The 27822-nt window shown below is 35.4% G+C and overlaps 1 protein-coding gene across 7 annotated transcripts in view; it reads right to left on the minus strand.

Annotated features, from left to right (window-relative positions):
• Dcaf6 (DDB1 and CUL4 associated factor 6) overlaps positions 1-27822 on the minus strand; it is a 116878-nt gene that overhangs the window by 81525 nt on the left and 7531 nt on the right. For all 7 annotated transcript variants that reach the window (XM_070034141.1, XM_070034140.1, XM_070034145.1 and 4 more), the window contains exons 2-4: positions 18815-18876; positions 8194-8286; positions 5588-5773 (exon numbers count right to left, since the gene is read on the minus strand). In XM_070034141.1, the coding sequence (XP_069890242.1) occupies positions 5588-5773; positions 8194-8286; positions 18815-18876 (341 nt within the window). The remainder of the gene's footprint in view (positions 1-5587; positions 5774-8193; positions 8287-18814; positions 18877-27822) is intronic.

Consider the following 27822-nt stretch of genomic DNA (forward strand, 5'->3'; position numbering starts at 1 on the left):
TGTGAAAATGAAGCCAGAAATAAAAAGGACATGAATCTATATTTATTTATAGTATTTCCATAATATAGTTTCTAAAAATTGGCAAAATAACTTCTGCTGTTGAAAGAGATTTAACAGTGATTACTTTGAACCTCTGTTATACACAAAGGGCTGTTAGGGATGTTGTTCTTGGTTCTGAGTACATGTGATTTTGTAAAGATACAGACTGTAGGTAGTACTACAGCCTATATGCATATCATGCTTTAAAATTTTATTTAGGAAACCTTTATTTTCTATTATAGTGGTGCCTCAGACATGTTCACATCCTAATTCCTGGAACCTATGACTATATATTACTAACACTTTGCATTGCTAAGAGACTTTCTGAGTGTGATTAAGTAAGGATCTTGACATGATGAAATTACACTCAATTACCCACATTGGTCCAATATAAATATGAGTCTTTATGACTGGAAGGGGGTAGTCAAGAAAAAATAGAGAAGATGACAAATAATGGAAAATGTTGAGAGACAAACAAAGATTTAAAAATGCTAAATGTCTGACTTGGAGATGGATCCCTTGATTCAAGAAATACATAAGGGAATCTAGAAGCTGGCAAGGTAAAACCTGAAGGCACATATATCTGCCAACCCTTTTAAGACTCATTTCAGACTCCTGACTTCCAGAATTTTTATAATAATGCTGCATGAGAATAAATGTGTGTTGTATATATAGATATATAGATATAATGATAGATCTACACTCTTAGGCTAAATCTAACTAGAGTATAGCCTATTCTTTGTATAAAACAATTTTGTAAAGCTGGGCGCCAGTGGCTCACGCCTGTAATCCCAGCTACTCAGGAGGCTGAGATCTAAGGATCGTGGTTCAAAGCCAGCCCGGGCAGGAGAGACTGTGAGATTCCTATCTCCAATAAACCACCAGAAAACCGGAAGTCGCACTGTAGTTCAAGTGGTAGAGTGCTCACCTTGAGCTGAAGAGCTGAGGGACAGCGCCCAAGCCCAGAGTTCAAGCCCCACAACTGACAAATATATATATATATATATATATATATATATATATAATAATTTTGCAAGCAACAATGAATAACAAGATTTTTACCCTGAAAAAGAAAACTATAAAATGCCCAGTCAAAAGAGCTCCAATAATAGAAGAAAAATACAACAACCAAAGTGTAGGCTGACCTCAAATAGAATTAGAGGTCCTCCTACCTCAGCCTCCAAATACTGGGATGACAGTCCTAAGCCACTACACCTAGAAGGAAACCATTATGTATTATCAGTAGAAATGTAAACTGGTACAGCAAAACAATAAGGAAAATTTCCAAAAAGTCCAAGTATTATAGGATCTGACTTATATAGGAAATAAATTATCTCAAAAAAAAAATCTTTGCACACATGCTCATAGGAGCACTAGTCACAGCAGCCAATAAATGGAAATATCCTGTCCATTGATGAATGAATGGATAAAGGAATGTGCCTCCTCTGTATGTGCATATATGAACATAAACTCATAAGGGGATATTATTCAGTCTAAAAAGAAAAAGGAAAGCCTGCCATTTGTGACAACACAGATGAATGGGTGAAGCTTACGCTAAGGAAATAAGCAAAACACAAACAAATACTGAATGATTTCATGTATATGTGGGATCTAAAAAAATGTAACTAATAAAAACAAATTATAAAAGGGTAGGATAACACATAAAATGTACATACTCATGATCAAATAACCTTCAACAAAATTCCCAATAATATACCATTGGGAAAAACAGTGTATTGAGCAAATATTGTAGGAAAACCTGGCTTTCCATATATAAAATCATAGAGTTGGACCTTTTCATACCTTACATTGCAATGAAGACCTAAGCATAACACCTCCAACTATAATATTCCTAGAAGAAAACATAGGAAAAACCTTCCTAACATTGGAGATGCCAATAATTTCTTAGCTATAATGTATGTAACAAATGTAACAAATGTTACAAATGTAACAAAAGAAAAAAAATTGACAAATAGGATTATACCAAACATAAAAATCAACAAAATAAAAAGGCAACCTATGGAACAGGTGAAAATATTCACAAATCATACATTTGACAAAGGAATATACAATAAACTTCTGTAAGTGGAAAACAAAAAAATGCAATTTAAAAATGATGGTGGGCACTGGAGGTTCATGCCTGCAATCCAGCTATTCGGAGGCTGAGATACGAGGATCATAGTTCAAAGCTAGACTGGGTAAGACTCTTATCTTCCATAAACTCCTCAAAAAAAGCCAGAAGTGTTGCTCTGGTTCAAGTAGTAGAGCCTTAAGCACAAAGAGCTTCAGGGACAATATCCAAACCAAGTTGAAGCCCCAGAACCAGCCAAAAATAAATAAATAAATAAAGGAAAAAAGAGAAAAAAAGGCAAGCCATGGGACCTGTGGCTCATGCCTATAATCCTAGCTAATTAGGAGACTAGATCTGAGGATCATGGTTCCAAGCCAGCCCAGGCAGGAAAGTATGATTTCCAATTAAGTGCCACAAAATCCGGAAGTGGACATATGGCTCAAGTGGTAGACTGCTAGCTTTAAACAAAAATGCTCAGGGACAGCACTCAGGCTGGCTCTAAGTTCAAGACCAAGAACCAACCTACATGCACACATACACGTACACACACACACACACACACACACACACATACACACACAAACACACACAAACACACACAAAGTTAAATAGGCCCCTCATATGTGAGCCTGTTTCCTCCATCCAGGCTCCACCTCATATCTAATTTATGTTCGGTTATGAATTCACCAACAGATTAATCAATTAAGTAAGATATTCTCAGGATCCAGTCACCTCTGAATTTACAGCCTTCAACACATGAGCATTATGTCATCTGGGGGGAAAAAAGGACAATTATGCCAAACTATAACAAAAATCAAACCCGGACGGAATGCAGATCTAAATACTGGGGGAAAAAAAGCAATATAATCTCCAAAAGAGAAAACAGAAAAATATATTCCCAACTTTGGAATAAAATATTTATTGCCAGCCTGCAAAGCTACTAATCATAAAGAAAAGACCAGCTTACAAAAATATTAAGTAGTTCTTTTAATCAAAAGACTAAACTCAAGAGAGTGAAGATATTACCACAAAGTAAAACAAGAGATACAGGAAACTGTCATAAATAGAAAATAATAAAATAAGGGGCTGGGAAGGTGGCTCAGTGGTAGAGTGCTTGCCTTGTATGCCTGAGGCCCTGGGTTCAATTCCTCATTACAACGTAAGAAAAAAGACAAAAAGCCGGAAGTGGCGCTGTGGCTCAAGTGGTAGAGTGCTAGCCTTGAGCTGAAGAGCTGAGGTGACAGCACCCAGGCCCAGAGTTCAGGCCCCACGACCGGACCCAAAAAAAAAAAAATAATAATAATAAAATAAATAGGATCGGTAATCTAATTAAAAAAATAGGCAGAGATCAAAACATATACTTCACAAGAATATATCCAAATAACCAATAAATATATGAGCAGATGCTCAATCTAAGCAGTATCATCAATGAAATTCAGCAAGTTGAAACCACATTAAGATGATAATCTGTATCTTCTAAAAAAAAAAAAGTAAGACATTATTGGCAAAGATGAGCTGCAATACAAACTTTTATATGTTGTTGGTGACAATATAGTTAGTATCACATAGTTTCCCAATTATTTGGCATTATTGCTAAAACAATTTAAAAAAATCGGTTGTGAGACTTGAACTCTGGGCCTGGGCGCTGTCCCTGAGCTCTTCAGCTCAAAGCTAGCTCTCTACCACTTGAGCCACAGCACCACTTCTGGTTTTCTAGTGGTTTACTGGAGATAAGAGTCTCACTGACTTTCCTGCCCCAGATGGTTTTGAACAGTGATCCTCAGATCTCAGCCTCCTAAGTAGCTAGGATTATAGGTGTGAGCCACAGGTACCAGGCCCAAGTAACTCTTACTCTAATTTATACTCCCTAAAAATATGTGTAGTTCTGTATGCAAAGGAATGTTTTCTAAACTGGAAAATTAAATCTTCAATTTTTCATCAACAATATAGCTGGTAAAGCATATATCTATGCAATAGAACACTATACAACAATAAAAATGGGTAAATTATGCTAGGCATTAGTGGCTCACACCTATAATCCTAGCTACTCAGTGGGCTAAGGTCTGAGAATCACATTTTGAAGCCAGCCCAGGAGGAAAATTCATGAGACTCTTACCTTCAATTAGCTACCAAAAAGCTGGAAAAAGTGCAGCTGTGGCTCAAGTAGTAGAAGGATAGAGCCCTGGCCCTGAGCTCAAGCCCAGTAGAAGCCCAACCACTGCCAAAAAAAAGAGACTTCTACTTGTGCACAACATAGATGACTTTTACAAATAGAAGCATTTGTTCAGCAAAAGAAGCTTGGTACAAAAACTAGAGAAAAAAATAAGAAAACAAAAGCAAAAAAGAATAGTGTTGAGAACTGGGTACCAGTGGCTTATAGTTGTCATCTGAAATTATGTGGAAGCTGAGATTAGGAAGATTACAATTCCGGGTGTAAGAATGTAGCTTAGTGGTAGAGTGTTTGCCTAGCATGCATGAAGCCCTGGTTCAATTCCTCAGTACCACATAAACAGAAAAAGCCAGAAATGGCTCTATGGCTCAAGTGGTAGACTGCTAGCCTTGAGCCAAAAGAGTTCAAGCAAAATAATAAAAAAAAAAAAGATTACAATTCTAGGTGACTCTAAGCAGAAATTCTACCAGATTCTGTCTCAATGTAAAAGATGCTAGGTGTGGTTTTCTGTGCTTGTAATCCCAGGATATGGTTTGAGTGTGTGTCCCAAAGGCTTGGTATGTTAAGAATTAATTCACATTCTGAAATATTAAGAATACAGGTAGGGCTCTGAGAGGTATAATTAGGATTAAAAAAGGTTTTAGGGTACACCCTCCCTGATTAAATTCTGCTGGCTTTATAAGAAAAAGAAGAGACCCTAGCACATATACACATGTGCACACATGCACACATGCTTGTAGAGGCTATCTCTTGACATGTGATGTGGCACCATCTCAGAACTTTGCCAAAGAAGTTGGCCATCCTTAGATGCAGCCCCTCCATCTTGCGTACTACAACCATGAGTCAAAATAAATTCATTTTCCTTAATTTACCAAAGACCTAGGGCATGGCTCAAATGGTAGTTTGTCTAGTAAGCACAAAACCACAAGTTCAAATCGCAATTCTGCTCCAAAAAATTACCCTTTACCCAGTCTGTGGTACTGTGTTATTAGCAACAGAAAACAAACTTATGTACTAAAGATGTTAGCAATGACTTTATGCAAGGCAATGAGATAAAAGTGTTTCAGAGGGCAAAAATTACTACAAAATCACATAGTTAAAAATATGTTACAAATCCAACTTATAATACTAATACATCTTATTCACAAATCTATGAAGATGAATTTTTTCAAACGTTTTGCTGAAATAGTCTGCCAATAATTTCTATGTATGGGTTCATGTACACAAACATGTATATATATGCACATGTATACATTTACATATACACACTACACCTTTACACATATATAATAATCATAATATCCTACCTCATAGGTAGTTCCATAATGACACGTAAATTGACACTGTCTGTTAGTTTCTACATCTTGTTCAACATTAGTATAAAATATCACTCCATCTCCAGAGCAGGATATAATTTGCTTATCATTTGTACATGGTAAGAATTTTGCACTAAATATATTTGCTCGATGTCCCGAACGAATTGTTGTCAAAACCTGAATAGAGACAGTTCATGGTAATTATGTTTCCTATGAAGAAACATACATATTTAATATATAATCAGTAGCAAATGCTCTTTAATATTCTCATTTCAACAAAAGTGTAATTTAAACTATTATAGTTAGGAAAAAAACAGAAGTTTACAAACAAAAATTGACCTGAGTTGAAATAATTACCATCAACTGAAATAAGTGTCATAAAAGGCAAATACTGTCAAACACTGGTGATTCATGCCTATAATCCTAGCTAAGATCAGAATGCTGAGATGTGAGGATAGATTCAGATTCAACCTGGGCAAACAAATCTATGAGACTCATCTCCAATTAACCACCAAAGTCAACAGTGAAGGCATGGCTCAAGTGGTATAGTATCAGTCATGAACAAAAAAGTAGAGTGAGTATGTGAGGCCCTGAGTTCAAGGCCCAGGAGTAGTGTATGCACACACACGTACTTGTACAGATACACACACACATACACACACACACATAATGTATATTTTACTCATTCATAAAATCTTAGTATAAGAAAGAACTGTAGCTGAGAATATGTTCAAGTGGTAGATTAGTATAGCCTAGCAAGTTCAAGGCTAAGTCTAGTACCACAAATAAAAGGAAGGTGGAATTATTTAGACTGATTTTTGAAACTGGCTATATATAATACTAAGTGATTAACTTATTCTCTTTTAGGATGGAGAAACAAAATTGATCTTAAATAACTCAAAATCAAAATAATGACATAGTAAAAATAAGGCAACATCAGAAATTTCAACATCCAATTCCATATATATACATATATATATATGTACACACACACACACACACACACACACACACACACACACACACACACACACACACACACACACACACACACACACACTCACACCCATCCTGGTGTTTGAACTCAGGGCCTAGGTGTCATCTTTGAGCATCTTCATGCTGAAGGTTAGCACTCTACCACTTAAGTCACAGTACCACTTCCAATTAATTATATTTAAAACAGCATAACCGTGACAAAGTTTAAAATTAGTACTTTAATATTTGCAACATAAATTAACAGATAAGGACTAATTCCCGATAGTAACCCTTAAAAATTGAGAGGAAAACCAACAAGTCTTGATTTTTTTTTAAATGGTAAAAGGCCTGGACACAATCCAAAGATACACAAATAACCCTTAAAAATAAGAAATAATATTCAACTTTATTCATATGGAAAATTCAATTTGAAATTATACTAAACTACCAATTCCAATTTACTTGATTAAGTGAGGACAGTAACAGACTCTGTGGCTCACTTTCCATCAATCAAATCATTTATAGTAGGTGGGTGCAATCACATCCAGCATTTTATTGATTGAAATAGAGTCACTCAAACTTTTTGCCCAGGCTCACTCAAACTGTAATTCACCCCATCTCTATCTGCCTAGTATATAAGATTACAGGCATGAGCATAGCACACTTCAAAGTTTAAGTTTTATTCCTAAAGTAAAAATTAATGGTAAAAGCAAATGTATTAAAATAATATGCAGTTAAGACAAGTTCTTTTTAAGTGCCTAAATTAAGATTAGTATTTTTTATTATCCCCTTAAAAGGCCTTATAAAAGTCCTCCTTTAATACTTTTAATACTCCTTTCTAAATGTTTCAAATATACTAAAGTTGAATGTTTACAAAACTGAAGCTATGGGAAGAATGTCAGTATATACAAATTTGAACAAGGTTTACCAAGACTCAAAACTGTTTTGGAAAACTAGTAGTCAAATGTAAATAATTGGCATTATTAATTCTCTCGCCAATATTTTCATCTCAAACTACTTTTAAATACAAAAGGAAGTACGTAATTTGGAGAGACCTTTGCTTCACAAATAGTATAAACTAAAAAGCTTTTTCTTTGGAGTTTTATGGGGTTTATTTTACCCAAACAATGTCATTGAAATAATGATATCAGTGGCAATCATTAAACACATGGATAAATTATCTAGATTCTAAGGATGATTAAAATCTTACATATCCCTAAGAAAACTGAAAGTTATAAATATAACTTCTAAATTGAAAATTAACTTTAAACAAGATATATATTATAAATGCCCATCCCATGATATTTTGCAGCTACTACTTTTCTAGCTTCTTGATTTTTTTCTCATTAAATTATAGATATTTATTTATTTATTTATTTATTTATTTTATTTTATTTTGGGTCTGGTTGTGGGGCCTGAACTCTGGGCCTGGGCGCTGTCCCTCAGCTCTTCAGCTCAAGGCTAGCACGCTACCACTTGAGCCATAGCACCACTTCCGGCTTTTTTTTTCCTGCTTATGTGGTGCTGAGGAATTGAACCCAGGGCCTCATGCATGCCAGGCAAGCACTCTACCACTGAGCCTCCTTCTCAGCCCCAGATTATAGATATTTAAACCACTTTACCTTTCTGCTGTAAGGATTACTAATTACTAACTTGGTGTCATCTGAGCCAGATAAAATATATTCCCCTGTGTCATTCCAACAGATTGTATTAACCTAAAAAAAGTAAAAAAGAAATATCAGCAGATGGTATATAAAAGAAAATATATTATCTTTCACTTACCTGATGATACACAATTCATATCATTAATGATAAGAAAGATTATGATTATGTTTATGATAAAAAGGGTTTAAGAGTTACTCATTGAAAAAAAGATACTTCAGTTCTAAGTTCCAGAAGGAAATCACCACTCCATCATAACATTAAGCAGAAGTTGAAGCTGGGTGTCAGTGGTTCATACCTGCAATCTTAGCTATTTAGGAGGATGAGAATGGGAGGATAGAGGTTCAAGGCCAGCCCAGGTAGAAATGTTTGTGAGATTCCTTCTCAACATATATAAATCAACCCAGTGGTATATATCTTTTCATTGAACTACGTAGGAGACTGATTAGGAGGATCAAGGTTCCAGGCCAATCTGGGCAGAAGAGTCTGTGAGACTCCATCTCAAAGGAAAAGATGCTGAGTATAGTTGCATGTGTCTCCACATGTATTCCTGAGCAGAAAGCAAGATTATATCTCAAAAATTACCAGTGCAAAGAAAAAAAGATGAGAGCACCTGCCTAGGAAGTGTTAGGCTCTGAATTCAAATCTCAGCATAACCAAAAAAATCTGTAGTCTGAGGAGGACAAGACACTAACCACTAAGATCAATAAGTGAATACAGGGAGTCTTAGTTTACAGAAGCCAAGGATTTAAAGACTTCAGTGAAAAACTGTTGAGGCAGGAAAACATGAAGTACAACTGATGCACTGCTAAACATTTGGAAAGAACACATATGATTATTTAAAACAAACAAACAAACAAACCAGCCGGTTATCTTGCCCATGTAATTGTAATCCCTCTGTATAGCAGTTTCACAATAAAAAAAAAAAAAAAAAAAAAAAAACAACCAGTTGTTGGTAGGTATACCTGTAATCCTAGCTATTCAGGAGGCAGAGATCTGAGAATTGTGGTTCAAAACCAGCCTGGGCAGGAAAGTCCATGACACTCTTATCGCCAATAAACCACTCAGAAAACTGGATATGGCACAGTGCCCAGGCCCAGATTTCAAGCCCCACGAATGACAAAAACAAAAACAAAAAACAAAAAAAACTCCAGAAAACATATTTATTTATATTGTGAAAATACCATACAGAGGGGTTACAAGTACATGAGCAAGGTAATGAGTACATTTCTTATCAAGCATTGTTGCATCCTCCTTTGTCCCCTCCCCCCATACACACCAAAGTTGTAAAGTTCGTTTTTCGCCATAATGTCTTGTACATCTCATTGCTGCAATGGGTCCACCTGTATCACTATTTCAACAATTTGTTTTTTCTCTTCCCCTCCACAAATTATACCAACATCAAATACAAGGAAAACGGGTTATACCGTGGGGGCAGGGGGGACATACACAGCAACAAAGAAATCATCTTATAAATATGTTAGAAACAATAGCAAGAAAAAAAAAACATTTTAGTCCTTATCTTGGGGTTCATTTCAGCTCACGTCAACTTATCTGACCTTTTCTGCTTGTCTCAGACATATACTAGTTATTGCAAATAAGGGAAACCATGGGACCTATGTTTCTTTGAGCCTGGCTTACTTCACTTTCTCCAAGTTTTTCCATTTCCTAACAAATGGGGCAATGTCATTCTTTCTGATGGAGGCATAGAATTCCATTATGCATATATGCCACATTTTCTTGATCCATTCATCTATTGAGGGGCATCTGGGTTGGTTCCATATTTTAGTTATGGTAAATAATGCTGCAATAAACATAGTTGTGCTGGTAGCTTTAGTATGGTCTTGTTTGTGAACATTTAGGTAAATGCTCAAAAGTGGGATTGCTGGGTCATAGGGGAGCTCTATGTGGAGTCTTTTGAGGAATCTCCATACTGCTTTCCAAAGTGGTTGAACAAGCTTACACTCCTACCAGCAATGCAAGGGTTCCCTTCTGTCCACATCCCTTCCAGCATCTGTTGTTATTAGAGTTCTTGATTATAGCCATTCTAACTGTGGTGAGGTGGTATCTCAATGTAGTTTTGATTTGCATTTCTTTCATGGCTAGAGAGGTTGAGCATTTCTCTTTACATCTTTAGCCCACTTATTTATTGGGCAGTTGTTTCTTTGAGGATTTGTTTTGGGGGGATTTAATTTTTTGAGTTCCAGGTATATTTTAGATATGAGACCCTTGTGCATTGTATGGCTAGTGAAGATCTTCTCCCAATCCAAGCTCACAGATTGTCCTTTGCCATGCAGAAGCTCTGCAATTTCATGCAATCCCATTTGTCCAACCTTTCTTTGATTTGTTGTGTTTCTGGGTCTCTATTAAGAAAATTTCGGCCTGTGCCAAGGAGATCTAGGTTCAGAGAACCTATTTATAAGAGACATCTTTTCTCAAGTTTGAACATCAGGGTCTCAACCAGGTTCTCACAGGAAATTTCAGAGAAAAATGCCACTGCATTTTCTGCAAAGAACCATTTTAAATACCCAAAGCTATTCATTCTTAGCAAATTCTGCTCTCAAAAGAAGCTATTTAACCATACCATTGATCTGCCTATGGTTTTATCAGTAAGTTTTATCTGTAAATAACCTGAGAAAGAGAAAGACATATCCTACACACAAGCCAGTTCTAACCTTCCCAATAATGGAAAGAAAATATTCACTGCTAACCCACACTACTACTATTTTATCTCAACTAAAGGGGAAGAGAGGACCAAGAATCTACACTGAAGCTCACAGATCAGAAACACAGGAAAATAAAAGACAGAGATCTAAAAACAGGACATATATATACCTTCTTCTGGTCCCTTACTGCCATATTACTAACAATCTATTTATAATAATTCTTTTTACCTGTTTATAAAGCACAGACATTAACAATATTATCATTCATAATACTAAAAGGTAAAAATTACAATTTAAAAAGTCAGGACATGCATAAGAACCAAATATAGCAGGGCTGTCAAATACAACAGATCAGGAATTTGAAACAGTTATGACTAATGTGAAAAGGGCTCTACCAGATAAAGTAGACAAAATTTAAGAACAGATGGGCAATGCAAAGCAGAGAGAGAAAATCTAAGTAAGAATTTTTAAAAAGTTAAGAGACCAAAAACACTGTAACAGAATAGAAGACTCATTTTGATAGGTTTATTAGCAGATTGAATGCAGTTAAAGAAAAAATATCTGACTATAAAGACTTATCAACCTACAAAAGTGAAAAGCAAAGAAAACTAAGGCTAAAAATAACAGAGTATCAAAAGATTTAGGCGAGTACAAAAGGTATAATTTATACATAATAGGAATATCAGAAGTGAAAGAAAAAACAAGAAATATCTGAAATAACAATGACGGAGAACTACTTCCAAATTAGTGTCAAACAGCAAACCAGAAATTCAGAAAACTGAGAACACTTAACAGAATAAGTACTAAAAAAGCTTCACCTAACCATGTATTTTCAAATTAAAGAAATAATTTTTTTTAATTCTGGAAGAAACCTTAGAAGGGAGAAAGGGAAATGCCTTATCAATGGAGAAATAAAAATTATATCTCACCTCTTAGAAATTATACAACCAAAAAGAAAGTGCAATAAAACACTTAAAGTGTTGAAAGAAAATAAAACATCAACCAAGAATTTGGTACCCCTTGAAGTTATCTTTCATAATTAAAGATGAAATAAAGATATTCTCATATAAACATTGAGGGAATTTGTGGCCAGGAAAACTATATTGCAAGATATTCTCTTAAAAAGGGAATATATAGGTCAGAAACCTGGATCTGCATAAGGACGGAAGTACTCTGAAGGAGTAGGGAAAATAAAAATATGCTATTCGTAATAAACAGTATTATTCAAAATAATATTTTGAGTTATACATACTTATGTATTTGTATGCTTACCAAAATGAAACAAGTAACATCAATTATTCAAAGTACAGCAGGGAGGATTTAGGACTCATATTACCTATAAAGCAATATAAAATTATTTGAAATGAAAGACACTTAGATTAGTTTTATGTGTATACTAAAAAACTATTATTTTTCTTTTGGTGCTGAGACTCAAACCCAGGTAGCTAAGCATGCTAGGTAAGCAAATACCACTGAATTAAAAGCACTATACCTGAGTTAACTATTACATTCTTGAGTAACTACTAAAAGTTTTTTTTATTTCTTTTTTTAAAAAAATATTATAATTGGCCAGGCACAGAGGCTCACATCTGTAATCCCAGCTACTCAAAAAGTAAAGATCAAGAGAATACACATTCACTGGCTATGCCGGGCAAAAAGTGACACCCTCATCTCAACAAATAACCTGACATCACAGCTACAAGAGAGGGCCTAAGTAGTGGAGAATCTAGTTCAAATCACGTAAGGAAAAAAAATGAGACTCCATCTGAAAATTAAAGCAAGAGATCTCATGCTATAGTCAGGCAAGAACAAAGCCCTGAGTTCAAATTCCAGTAACCCAAAATAATAAACAAACAAACAAGCAACTGATAAGCAAAGGAAAGGAAGAAATGAAATTGCATAAAATGCTCAATTAAAACCACAAAAGGCAGAGCCTTGGTGGCCCATGTTTGTAATCCTGGCTACTCAGGATATCTGAGCACTGTGGTTCCAATCAGCTCTGCCAAGAAGGTGCATAAGACTCATTGCCAATTAATCACCAAAAAGCTAGAAGTGGAGCTGTGGCTCAAATGGTAAAACACTCACCTTGAGTGAAAGAGCTAAGGGACCAGCCTGAGTTCAAGCCCCAGTACCAGCATTCACATGCATGTGCATGCACATGCACGCACATACACACAACCACAAAAGGCAGAAAAGAGTAAAAGACAAAAAAGTAACAAAAAACAACGGCAGAAAATAAAAAGTAGCATATAAAATGCATACTTTAATCCAACTACACACTTCAAAATAATTTCAAATGTCAATGAGCTAAATGTACCAATAAAAGACTAATTGTCAGGCTGGCTTAAAAAAAATCAAGCCCTATGTTTCTTTGGGCCTGGCTTACTTCACTTAATATAATTTTTTCCAAGTTTTTCCATTTCCTAACAAATGGGGCAATGTCATTCTTTCTGATGGAGGCATAGAATTCCATTGTGTATATATACCACATTTTCTTGATCCATTCATCTGCTGAGGGACATCTGGGTTGGTTCCATATTTTAGCTATGGTAAATAATGCTGCAATAAACATATTTGTGCTGGTAGCTTTAGTATGGTCTTGTTTGTGATCATTTGGCTAAATGCCCAAAAGTGGGATTGCTGGGGCTCCCTCCCCCACAGTATAACCCCTGTTTTCCTTGTATTTGATGTTGGTATAATTTGGGGAGGGGAAGGGAAGAAACAAATTGTTTAAATAGGGATACAGATTGACCCGTTGCAACAATGAGATGTACAAGACGCTATGTCAAAAATGAACTTTACAATTTAGGCGAGGGGGGGGGGGGGCGGGAAGGATGGTAGGAAGGAGGAGGCAACAATGCTGGATAAGAAATGCATTCATTACCTTGCTCATGTAACTGTAACCCCTTTGTACAGTATTTTCACAATAAAAAACTTAACTTTTTTAAAAAAGCTTGTTCATTGAAAAGATCAATAAATTAAGATTTTAGCCAAGCTAAGAGAGAAGACACAAGTTGTCATTATCCAAAATGTAAGTGGGGCTATCACTACAGAACCCATGAATATTTAAAGGGTAGTAACTTAATACCCACATATTTGTTAACTTGGATAATATGGACCAATTCCTTGAAAATGCAACCTGCCAAAACATATTAAAAAAAGACAATTAGATTCTCAAGTTGAATTAATAACCTTCTAAAACAGGAAATGGATTCAATAATCAAATTATCAAACATTTAAGAAAGTAGTCTTACCAATGCACTACACTTTTTTGTGTGTGGATGAGAGATAACAAGAAAGAGGGAGAGTAATAGAGGCAGAAAAAGATTAGTTTTCAAAGAAGTTAAAATTAGTAAAGACAATTGTGTGTGTGTATGTACATGTGCATGCGCGCACGCGCACACACACTCACACACACACACACACACACCAGTCATGTGCTTGAATTTAGGACCTGGGCACTGTCCCTGATTTTTTTTTCCAAGGCTAGTACTCTCCCATTTGAGTCTCAGCTCCACTTCTGGCTTTTGGTGGTTAGCTGACAGCAAGCATCTCAGAGACTTTCTTGACAAGGTTGGCTTTGAACCATGATCCTCAGATATCAGCCTCCTGAGTAGCTAGGATTAGAGATATAAGCTTCCAGTACCCAACTACAATCACTTTTTAAAGACAGAAGTAATGGAAATAAATTCCTAGCTCATTCTATTAATCTAGCAATAACCTAGTACCAAAACCAAAAAATTACAAGAAAAACTATAGACCAATGTCTCATGAACATAGATACAAAAATCCTCACAACATATTAGCAAATCAAATCTACAGATATGTAAAACAATTAAACACCATGATTAAATTGGCACATATAGAGCACTTGCCTTGAGAAAAATAGGTCAGAAACAGCACACCCGACCCTGAGTGCAAGCCCCAGGACTGGAATAAAAAAAAACCAAGCAAAAAAGATACATTTTGATGCTTATGGAAATGAACTCCAAGAAATGGAAACAAGAGGTTTTTTAAAAATTGTACTGTGTGCAGTTATTTTTTTCTTTTTTTTCCCCTTTGGTTTATTCCAGGTTGTCACTGTTTTTGATTTCTGTACCCTTTGTCTTGTATATAAGTTTGTCTGATTGGGGAAGGAAAGGAGAATCACAGAAAGGGTGGGACAAAGGGTTAACCAATTCAACAGTGATACTCACTAGACACTATGTTGAAAATAAACTTTACAACTGGGGGGAGAGGAAGGTCAGAAGGGGAAAAAATAAGGGAGGGGAGTAACACTGTTCAAAAAGAAAAGTATGTGCATATAAAGTATTCTGATCATGTTCACATATCTATACTTCCTTCGTGGCTGGAAATCAAGAAAAATAGCTCCATTTCTTTAAAAACATAAAGGCACAATGGCTCTTGCCTGTAGAATTCCAGCATTTAGGGCAGGAGGAATTTAAGTTCAGACCATCTTGGGTGACACAGCAAGACCATGTCTCAAAAGCTAAACAAAACCACAATTTAAAAATGTAATGTTCATTTCCCTAACATCACCTTATCTGACCTTTTCTGCTTGACTCAGACATATACTAGATATTGCAAATAAGGGAAACTATGGGACCTATGTTTCTTTGGGCCTGGCTTACTTCACTTAATATAGTTTTTTCCAAGCCTTTCCATTTCCTAACAACTGGGGCAATGTCATTCTTTCTGATGGAGGCATAGAATTCCATTGTGTATATATACCACATTTTCTTGATCCAAATGTTTTTTTTTTCTTCCATGCGATTGTTTCTAACACATTTATAAGATTATTTCTTTGTTGCTTTGTATGTCCCTCCCCCACAGTATAACCCCTGCTTTCACTGTATTTGATGTCGGTATAATTTGTGGAGGGGAAGGGGAAAAACAAATCGTTTAAATAGGGTACAGGTGGACCCTGCAACAATGAGATGTACAAGCCATTATGCAGAAAATGAACTTTACAATTTTGGTGTATGTGTGGAGGGAAATGGGTGAGGGGGAAGGGGGGAGGCGTGGGGAGGGGAGGATGGGAAGAGATGGGAATAGGAAACAGAGGAGGCTACAATGCTTGATAAGAAATGTACTCATTATCTTGCCCATGTAATTGTAACCCCTCTGTACAGTATTTTAACAATAAAAAGGATATAATATATATATATATATATAATGTTCAATATCACCTTCTGCAATGAAACAGTATACCAACATAATATAGACAATACTTCAATGAATTTGTAAATGAATGCACTCTGATTTTCAGCAATTGCCAGCCTCTAACTTGTCCACTTGTCTCTCTAGGGTAACAAAAAACAGCCTACCAGACTCAAGCCATTGAGCTTATTTCACAAAAAAAGGTTTTCCATCATTCTGCCTTTGCCAATCATATAGTAAATCTTACTACCTCGAGGGAAAAGTAGAGGAAATGATATAAAAGTAATGGCATGACCTAATCTGCATGCCTAATATAGCATTTGTTGGACATAATACAAGGAAACACAAGTAGAATAAAGGAGACCAAACAAGAAAATACTCCACCAGTTCAGGCAAGAAAACAAGACAGATTAGAGATGGGTTCAGTGGTACTACACTTGCCTAACATACATGAGTTTAATTCCCAACATTGCCAAAAAAAGAAAGGACAGGGGAGGAGAAGGGAGGGAAGGGAGAGAGAGAAAAAGGCAGAGACAGAAGAAGATGAGAATAGCTTAAACTAGATAAACTCCTCAAAGATGTAGATGGATTCCAGGTGTAATTTATTTGTAGATAGTCTGAACATGTAAGTTTAGAAAAAGAGAAAGGTAAAGGATGATTTGAAAATTTTAAGCATGTATCAGATGAGTGACAATCTTTTTTTTTTTTGTCGGTCATGGGGCTTGAACTCTGGGCCTGGGTGCTGTCCCTCAGCTCTTCAGCTCAAGGCAAGCACTCTACCACTTGAGCTACAGCGCCACTTCCAGTTTTCTGGTGGTTTATTGGAGATAGGAGTCTCACGGTCTCTCCTGCCCGGGCTGGCTTTGAACTGCGATCCTCAGATCTCAGCCTCCTGAGTAGCTAGGATTACAGGCGTGAGCCACCAGCGCCGGCGGACAATCTTATTTACTAAAATAGACAGTTGCAAATTTAGAAAAGATTAAGTATTTACTTTGGCAAGTCAGTCCTATGATAAATATAAGATCATTAAAAGGACAACAAAACATTGTGTGCTGCTTTATTTAGTAAAATATGAAACAAATATTTTATCCTATACCTATTCCTGCCAATACAGTGAAATCAGAATGTAATCAAACTTCATCAGTAACTTAATAACACTGGAAGAATAATCCATTAAGTCTAATGTGAAACATTCCACAAAAAAACTGACCTGATTTCTGAAACAAGTCACTGGCAGGGTACAAAAGGGAAAACACTGCTGCAGATGAATAGAAATTTAAGAAGCATAGCAATCAAGATATGGGGTTGGCCTAGATCATCTTTTGAACAAACAACTATAAAAAGACTTTTAAACAATGAGGGACTATATATTATACCAAAATATACTATCAATCTTGTTAAGTTATACATAGTAGAATTTGGTTATATAAAAAATGTCTATTGCTTTCAGAATTGTACATATAGGTATGATATATCTGAGATTTGCTTTAAAATAATCCAGCAAGGGAAAAATAAAGGTAAAATAGAAAAGAGTATGTGGCAAAAAAATCTTGAAAATTACTAAGTTGAAGTGATAGGTATATTGTTATAATAACATTTAAACCTGATTTATGAAATGGTAGGCCTTCTGTACAACATGTTATAGTAACACTAAAACTATTCTTTTAAACATTAAAAAGCTATCTGCTTTAGACCTGTTGAATTTGAAGTGCCTATTAGACATGCAACTGGAACTAGTACATAAATCTGCAAATACAAATCTGGTACTCTGGAAAGCAGTGGAATTAATATCTTTTTTAGCTAGGGAATTGGACAGGATCACTCAGTTCTGGAGAAAAGAAGGTAGACATTAGGATAGTTTCTGTCCATCTGGCATTTGGAGGTAAAGAAGAGGAGTCAATGAGGAAGACAGAGAAGATGCAGTGAGTCAGAAGGAAAGGAATAAATGTAAAATAATATGCTATTTGCAGAAAAAGTATCTCAAAAAAAGAGGATATATTTAACATAGATAAGTCTCTGAGAAGTGACTACTAGATAGGAAGGCACGAAGGTTACCAATAATTTTCAAAAAAGCAATTTTGTAGAGTGAATAAGATGGAAGCCTTCTAAAGGTTTTAGAAAACTATACTGCACTTGAAAAATGTTGAGAACACTTTTCTAAGTTTACATATATTTGCTTTTTTTTTTCAGTTGTGGGGCTTGAACTCAGGGACTCGGCGCTGTCCCTGAGTTTCTTTGTGCTGAAAGCTAGCGCTCTACCACTTGAGTAACTGTCACTTTAGGTTTTTGAGTAGTTAATTGTAGATAAGAGTCTAATGGGGACTTTTCTCTCAGAGATCCTCAGATCTCAGCCTCCCGAGTAACTTTTAGATTTGGTACGTTTGGGTTTTTGCCAGTCCTGGGACTTGGACTCAGGACCTGGGCAATGGCCCCGAGCTTCTTTTGCTTAAGACTAGCACTCTAGCTCTTGAGCCACAGTACAACTTCTGGCTTTTTCTGTTTATGTGGTACAGAGGAATCAAAACAAGTGCTTCATGCATACTAGGCAAGCACTCTACAACTAAGACACATTCCCAGCCCCTGAGTAGCTAGGATTACAGGTGTGAGCCAAAGGTGCCTGGCTTCATATTTTTATCTATTTATTTATTCTCCCATTTTATTAGTTATAATCCCTTCTAGGAGGATTACAGTATTTCATCAAACATTTAAATACATTATTAAAATTCTTCATAGTTGACAATGAACCATTACTTACACAGCCATCATGCACATTTAGGGTTGCTTCAAGTTTTAATCTTTGGATAAATTCTCTTCTTCCTGTTTAAAGTAAAAGAACTGAATAAATCATACTATTACTAAGAGAAGTATTACACTGAAGTTAAGCACCTAGGATTCAGCATAATAGATTGAAGCTCTAATTTCAGCTCCATCATTTGTAAATTGAGTGGTATTAGACAAATTAACCTCCTCCTAAACCTCAATTTCTCATTGGAATACCTATGACATGCAGAAATTGTAAGGACTAACATGATTCAAGCAAGGAGCACTAAGTACAGTGTCTAGATTGCAGTAAACCCAAAGTTTCTTTATTGACCCATTCATTTAATATTTATCTAGTATTCACTGTGCCAACTAATGTTAGCTAGTAATACAGTTGTAAAATGAAGTAGAAATAGAAATATATATATATGTATCATTTAGTGAAAATATTTAGAAAAAGAACAAGTGGAAAGTTGGACACCAGTAGCTCACACCCATAATCCTAGCTACTCAGGAGGCTGAGATCTGAGGATTGTGGTTGAAAGCCAGACTGGGCAGAAAACCGGAAGTGTCACTGTGGTTCAAGTGGTAGAATTGTAGCCTTGAGCTGAAGATAGCACCCAGGCCCAGAGTTCAAGCCCCATGACAAAAAAAAAAAAAAAAAAAAAAAATAGAATGGCAAATAATATCATTGTGCTAACAAAATCTTTTTTTTGTGCGTGCCTGTACTAGGATTTGAACTCAAGTTTTCATACTCAGTGTTTTTACTCATGGTTGGTCCTCTACCACTTGAGCCACACTGCTGAGCTTACTGGTTAATGAGATAGAGTATTTAGGACTTTTCGGCCCAGACTGGCTTCAAACATTGATAATGTGTCTCAGATCTCTCCTCAAGTAGCTAAAATTAAAATGTGAACCACCTGCACCCAAGGGTTAAAGTATTTTAAAGCTATATTACAATGATGAAATAAAGCAGGAAAAAAAACAGCCAAATTCCCTTTAATAGCAGAATACTTAAAATATGAATACTTTTACCAAAGACAGAGCAGAAAATGTTTATCAGAAACTGTAATGAAAGGCAGCTGAATTCATGATGAGCACTAATTAAACAAATAATCTATTGAGTTCTAATAATAAATAGATGACTGCTTTCTATCACAAAGAACAAGTTAACTATTATGTTCTTTCTTTTCAATATAAAGATCAAGATCCTCTCAAAGCCAATTTGCTTTATTTCCTTCTTATTTATAACAGGTAATAGGTAAAGAATATAGAGGTTAAACATTATTAAGAAGATGTTCTATTATTCTTAAATTGGAATAAAACACCTATAGAAACTCAACAGAATGTTTTCATAAACTGTGTTGTTCTCTTTTTGTTGTTTTCATTTGGTTGGGGTGGGAAGTGTAAGGCTATAACCCTAACTTCCAACCTACAATCCTCCTGGCTCAGGCATTTTCATCATGTTTAACAATATTGTTCTTTATCTGATTTTCAGCTTAAAAGATGCAAATGATAGAAAACAGGAAAAAAATCTTGTTGGGTAAAGGCAAGGTAGGTAATCCTACTGAGTGAGTTAGTTAAAATGCACATTCACACACATGTGCACACATGCGAGTGAGCGCGCGCGCGTGCACACACACACAAACACACACACACACACACACACACACACACACACACACACACACACACACACACACACACACACACACACACACACACACACACACACTGCATTCTCCCCCAAAATCATGGTGTTCAAATGAATTAACAATATGATAGCAATCAGAACTTACTAAAATCCTACAAACACTTTTTTCCAAAAATTGCTTAAATATGTTTTGAAAACCTTTCCTAGCCATATTGGACCAAAAAAAATGGTGGTAGATCACAAGAGAATAGAAAATAGTGAGTTATTTTAGCAAGAACTCAGGATATAAAATGCCTATAAACATAACAGTAAGACACGCTACAGTTAAATAGTTACTGAATAACATTTTTGTATGTGACTTTTGAAATAAAAACCATGTCAACTAGATATCCTATAAAGTATGCTTGAAGCTGAAAGGACCACAAAATAAGAACTGTAAGTTAAAAAGCTAAAAACTCACAAATTAAAATAAACATAACCTCATTTCTGAATGCTATTAAAAACTGTAAAAAAAACTGACCTATTTGCAAGATAACCAATTAGCCTTCCATCATTTCTTAAATGATGGCAGACAACCATAAAACACCTGTATTAGAGACAATGGGTTTTATACTCAGAAAGCAGCATGAGCTTCTGATACACATTGGTTATCTTTGTCTCCCAAGTTTCATGTCTCAGTTCTCAGAGAGGCCTGTGTCAATATTGTACTTGTAAAAGAACTGGAATCACAGTTGAGCTATGCTAATCTGAAAGAATTCAAAACTTTTATCAAGCAAGTTTGCCTGACTTTTGTCCAGAAATGAATTATCTTTAGTGTATTAGACAGCAAAATTTGCCCACTGCTCCAAATGGTTTATTATTTACAACATTGCATATTGTATTTTTATTTGCATTTTACTTTTATCTGTCCATTACAAAAAACACTGAAAAGATAATCTAGAACAAGGCAGATAAGTGTCTCAGTTCAAGAAATGTGCAAAAAATAAAAAAGAGCTAAAGTGAATTCTCCTCCAACAATTAGACATGTGCAATATGGATGGTGGCTTCCTACCACAAGTCTTTGCACACACTAGCAACTGCTTTACCAATGAACTACCATCTAAGCCTTTAAGTTTCTGTTATTTGTAAACTTCCCAGCCTAAGCAATTTTGTTACAACAACCTAAATGGACTGAGAGGACCAACTAACAGGAAAAAAAGTGACACTGAAGTAGAAAACCCGGGGAAGGTTGGCATTAAAGTAGCTTAAATGAAAAATCATGTCACATGAAATAAAAAATTTGTTAAAAGTGCTTTCCTAACTCTGCTTTTCAGTATCAACAGCCTTGTTCTTTTCCCTTAGTCAGTTATGTCAACTCCTTTAATAAAGTCATATGCAGAAAAAAATCTCTCTATTCAGACAATATTAAGTTAATCTGTACATATATAGGAAGTAGAACTAAACTGAAGTGTCTGCAGTGTATCTGGCATTCTTCTGTTTATTTGGAGATAGTCTCTCCACCTTCTGGGTGAGGGCCAGCTTCAAACTGTGATTCTCAGATCTCTGCCTCCTGAGTAGCTAGGATGATAGCATGAGCCAACCAACACCAGGCAGGAAGTGGCAGGAAATCTCCCCATTCCCACCTTCCCTTGAAAAGCAAGCAAGACTAAGCAGCATGGCTAAAAATGTCTTAACTCAGCTAATCTAAACTATTTCCACAATTCCTTCACTGCATGCTTCTTCTTAGAAAGAAACAGTCAATTCTGCACACAGCCTGAGCATAAAAGTGAAACCTCCATACTAGGTTTTAAACGTACTCAGAAAACTGGAGGAGATTTATGTAGTTCATAAACATTATTGCTTATATGCTGCCTCTCATTATTTAATGGGTAGCAACTAGGCCTATAACTATCCCTTTTTCTCATGAATCTTTCCTTGGCTTCTTTAAATACTAGACCAACTGTGTATACAAGTCTATGGTATACAGCACCACCTTTTCCTATAGAACACACATTAATTAGGTGGAGACATTAAGAACTGACAAGTTTATAACTTCAGGAGATCCAACTTGTACTGATGAGTTCAAGCTTACTCTTACGATCTCCCTCACCCCACAACGCTCACGTTCTTTCCCAACTGCCTGTCCTGTGGACAGCAAGCCCCCGGCATCAATCTGAAAAAGACTGTTCAAGCCCCAGCATCAATCTGACAATGACTATACTGTGAATTTCCACAATTTTATAAGGGCAAATACTTGTAACTTTAAGTATATTGTATGCATGTACCCTCCAGTGTTTTGCTTTTTTGTATGTGTACACTCCAGCACAAGGGCTTGAACAAAGCTCAGGGAGCTCTCCCTTAGCTTTTTCCGGTTAAAGCTGGCATTTGAGTCACACCTCCATTTACAACTTTTTGCTGGCTACTTAGAGATCAGTGTCTCCCATTGATTTGCCTAGGCTGGCTTCAAAACTGTCAGCCTCCTGAGTAGCTAGGATTACAAGCATGAGCCACTGGTACATGGTCAGTGGTTCTTTGATAGACTCAGCAAATTTGTCATGGAGGAAAATTTTCTCCTCCTAATAAAGAGCACCTATTAGGAAAACACAAACAAAAACTACAGCTTTTCATGTAACTGTAACCTCTCTGCACAGCATCTTTACAATAAAAATATGTATTAAAAAATTACAGCTCATACCATATTTAGGGTAAAATACAGAATCAGAAACAAAACAGGATACCTACTCTTACTACTATTACTAAGTAGAGTTCTACAAGATTTAGACAACTCAAGAAAAAAAAACAAAATAGAAATTAGATAGGAAAAAATAAAACTTCCTATAGGAAGATGGCATAATTGTCTTATGTACAAAATCCTCAGGAGCATACTCAAAAAAACTCCTTGTACTAATATGGAAGTTAAGCAATATCAAAGGATACATGATCAACACACAAAATGCAATCACACTTTTACATACTAACAACCATATGGAAATTGAACTTTAATACAATATTACTTACAACTGCTCCCAAGAAAACTAAGTATTTCAGTATATATTTAAAGAACTATGCTAAGAATTTGCATCTGGATAATTACAATATGGTGATGACAGAAATCAATGACAGTAAATAAATGGAGCAACATATCATTTTCATGAGTTGGAAGCTGACTTTTAAAAGAGTCCATCGATACCTATCAAAATTCCAGGAATATATTTGAAGACATGGACAGATTTTCTTAAAATTTACATAAAAATGCATAGGACCTAGAGCTATTGAGGGAGAGGAAAAAGTGGGAGAAATCACTATACCTTCATGTTAAAGTATACCATATAGCTTCAGAAACAAGAAAGCATGGTATTTGCTGAGGGATAGATATAGAGATCAAATAAAAAGAACAGAAAACTCAGAACTAAGTCCACATACATATGCCCAGTTGATTAACAAAGGTACAAATATACATTTCTTTTTGTCCACTGTGGGGTTTGAACTCAGGACCTGGGTGCTGTCCCTGAGCTCTTTTGCTCAAGGCTAGCACTCCAGAACTTTAAGCCACAGCTCCACTTCCAGTTGCATACACTCACAGATACAAAAATGAACTTCAAGTAAACCTCATGCCTCATACAAAAATTAAGCCAAAACAGATCTTGGACTTAGTAAACCAAGTAAAACTTAGATAAAACTATAAAATTTTAAGGAAAACAAATTTGTGCTACAAAAGACCCTATGATGTGAATGAAAGAAGCTACAAAGAGAGCCACATATCTCACAAAGGATCATCACCTAAAATACACAATCCTTGAAACCAAAAAGTTGAGAAAGTCTAAATAGAAAATAAGTTAAAAAAAACAACAAAACTCTGAGATATTTCACTGAGAATGTAAGTATATAAAATATTCAATATTGGGGCTGGGAAAGTGACTCAGTGGTAGAGTGTTTTTTTTTTTGCCTTGCATGCATGAGGCCCGGGGCTCGATTCCTCAGCACCACATAAGCAAAAAAAATAAATAAATAAAAAGCTGAAAGTGGCGCTGTGGCTCAAGTGGTAGAGTGCTAGCCTTGAGCTGAAAAGTTCAGGCCCCACAACTGGCAAAAAAAAAAAAAAAAAATCAATATAATCATCCATTAGGAAAATGCAAATTAAAACCAATGACACATCAGTACATACGTACCAAATGGCTAAATTAAAAACAAAAACATTGGTAACACCAAGAACTGGAAAGGATACAGAGAAACCATATTATCTACATGATAGGAATATAAAATGCTGCTGGAAAAGGAGCATGACAGCTTCTTATAAAAGATGCTACTAACATAGGCAAAATGAAAATGAATATTCACATTAAAAACCTATACAAATGTTAGCAGCAACTGTATTCTTAGCCCAAAACTTGAAACAATTCAAATATCCAATAGGTAAATAGCTGAACAGTCATATATCCATGCGATGGACCACTACTTAACAACAAAAAGTAAACTACTAATGTATAGAACAACTTGATGTATCTCAAGAATTATGCTGAGTGAAAAATCTAATCTCACAAAGGCTACATACAGTTCAAAGCCAATCGGGGCAAAAAAGTTCATGAGACTTTTATCTTCAATTAACTATCAAAAAAGCCAGAAATAGAGCTCTTCTTCTGGTAGAGTGTTAGCTTTGAGGAAAAAAAATCTCATGGACAGTGCCCAGGCACAAAAACAAGGGATAAAAGTTATACACTATCATTCTAAGATTATATACATATGTGTCTACATAGCTTCTTCTTTTGGGGGGAAAGGGGGAAGGGTCCACGGTAATCTCAAAGTTCTAAGCTCAAGTGATCCTGCTGCCTCAGCATCCCAAGTAATTGGGACAAGCATGTGCCACTATTCCCAGCTTATATAACATTCTTAAAATAACAAAAGTATACAGATAGAAAACAGACTTCAGGTTGCCAGACCCATGGGAAATGAGAGGAAAGGATGTGACTTTGGCTGTAAAATAGTACCAAAAGGATTCTTGATTCCTTAAGAGTTGAGTTGTGGCTCAATAATTAGAATGCCTGCCTAACAAGCATGAGGACTAGAATTCAAACCTCAGTATAACACACACAAAAATTCAACTAGAACTATCCTATATTTTTACCTCATTAAGCTATCAAAATTAATATACTAAAATCAACACCTATCTACTAAAATTAATGTTAATTATGTTAAGCTGCTTGCAACTAAATACACACAAATACAAACAAATCCACCTAACACTGTGAAATCTGAATGAGGTTCTAGCTCTGTCAATTTCCTGAAAGATGTTACCATTGGAAGACTGGTTGAAAGGCACATGGTATCTCTGTATTATTTCTTACCATTTCACATGAATCTACAATTAATTCAACATAAAAGTTTTTTTAAAAAAAAAAAGTAGTAACAACAAGAACTTTCCACAAAGAAAACTCATAGTTCAGATGCTTGAATGATGACAGCTATCAAACAGTTAAGGGAAAAAATATTTCAAGCCTACACAAACTTCAGGAAAAAAAAAAAGACCATATTCCAACTCATTCATGAAGACATTATCCTGATAGCAAAATCAAGAGCAATTATTACCAAAAAAACTGTAGACTGACATCATTTATGAATGCTCACACAAATGTCTTACTAGTTGAAGTCAGCAATGCATAAAGAATAGTTTACAATGTCTAGTGACATTTCTCCCAGGAACAGAATGTTGATTCAACATTCAAAAATCAATTCATATGTTAATATACAATATTAACAGAGTCCGTGAAAAGAAAAACCAGAAAATCTTCAATAACTGCAGGGGAAAAATAGAGATCTGTTGACAAAAAGTCAACCGTTGGGGCTGGAAATGTGGCATAGTGATACGAGTGTTTGCCTAGCATACATGAAGCCCTATGTTTGATTACTCAGTACCACATAAACAGAAAAGGCTGGAAGTGGTGCTGTGGCTCAAGTGGTAGAGCGCTAGCCTTGAGCACAAAGAGGCTCAAGGACCAGGTCCAGGCCCTGAGTTCAAGTTCCAGGACCAGCAAATAAAAAAAAAATTTTTTTTAAGCAACCATCTGTCATGATACACCTCTCAAAATTTGAAAAAGGGTACTTGCAAAAACCTACAGCCAACAGCATACTTAATAGTGGACAACAATCTTTTGCATTTAAAATCAGAACTGAGGCAAGAATGTCTACTCTTACTACGTCCATTCAAGATTCTACTGATTCCTGCCCAGTGCAAATAACCAAAATAACAACAACAAAAAGAATGCAGGTAGAAAGGAACAAAACATCTTAATATACAGTGATATGGTCATCTACATAAAACAGCAGAAATGTGCAAAAAATTAAGTTTAAGTGAGATTCTAGGATTGTAAGTTCAATACAAAAAGTTCATTCGGGGCGGACAGAAAGGGGAAAAATGAGGAAGAGGGTAACAAGTTAAACAAGAAATGTGCTCAGTAACCTCTCTGTACATCACCTTGACAATAAAATTAAAATTAAAAAATAAAAATAAAAAAGATTAATTATATGTCTGTATACCCACAACATATTAGACATTAAGATTTTAAAGTATCAACTAAATTGGTTAAAAGGGATCTATCTAATTATGAATCAAAAAAAATCTAAACATAGAATCAAGTTTGAAAGATTCAATATTACAACAAGTTCTCTTTTTTTTGGCAAAAGGATGAGTTGTTTATAAATTTAATAAGGACATGGGAGGGACCCAGAATAGCCAAAGCATTTTCGGAAAAAAAGGACCTAGGAGTACTGGCACAAGTAGAGACAACTCACACCAATAAAATGTGGCAGAGAAATTCACTTAATTGATTGGTTAATTGGCTAATTCTCAATAAAGGGAAAAGAATAATCTCACAAATGTTGTTGGCCTACAGTATATTCATATGTAAAGAAAAGACACTTGGCTTTTCCCCTACAAAAAAATTTATTCAAAATTATAATAAACATAATAAAAAAAACTTCCAGGCAAAAAAGACAGTAAAAATTTTTGTGACCTAACCCCTCTGTACAGTATTTTCACAATAAAAATTTAAAAAAAATTTGTGACCTTGAATTACATTTTTTAAAGTACTAAGAAGTATTAACTATGAAATATACTATTAAGGAAAAAAGACAGAGAAAAAAAGATATAAAGCACATTTGATGAAGGATATCTACCAACACTATAAAGGAATCTTAAAATAATAAGGTAAACATGAAATTAAAAAAGAAATCCTGAACACTTTAGCAAGAGTATTTGACAAAAAAAGAAAAAATAATAAAATAAAAATATACTTCTATATACTTACCATGAAAGCTAAATTTAGGAAGACTCACTATGCCAAATGCTGATGACAAAGTAGAGCATCTAGATTGCA

This window comes from Dipodomys merriami, unplaced genomic scaffold (genome assembly GCF_024711535.1).
Source record: "Dipodomys merriami isolate MVZ:Mamm:240054 unplaced genomic scaffold, mDipMer1.0.p SCAF_24, whole genome shotgun sequence".
NCBI classification, from domain to species: domain Eukaryota; kingdom Metazoa; phylum Chordata; class Mammalia; order Rodentia; family Heteromyidae; genus Dipodomys; species Dipodomys merriami.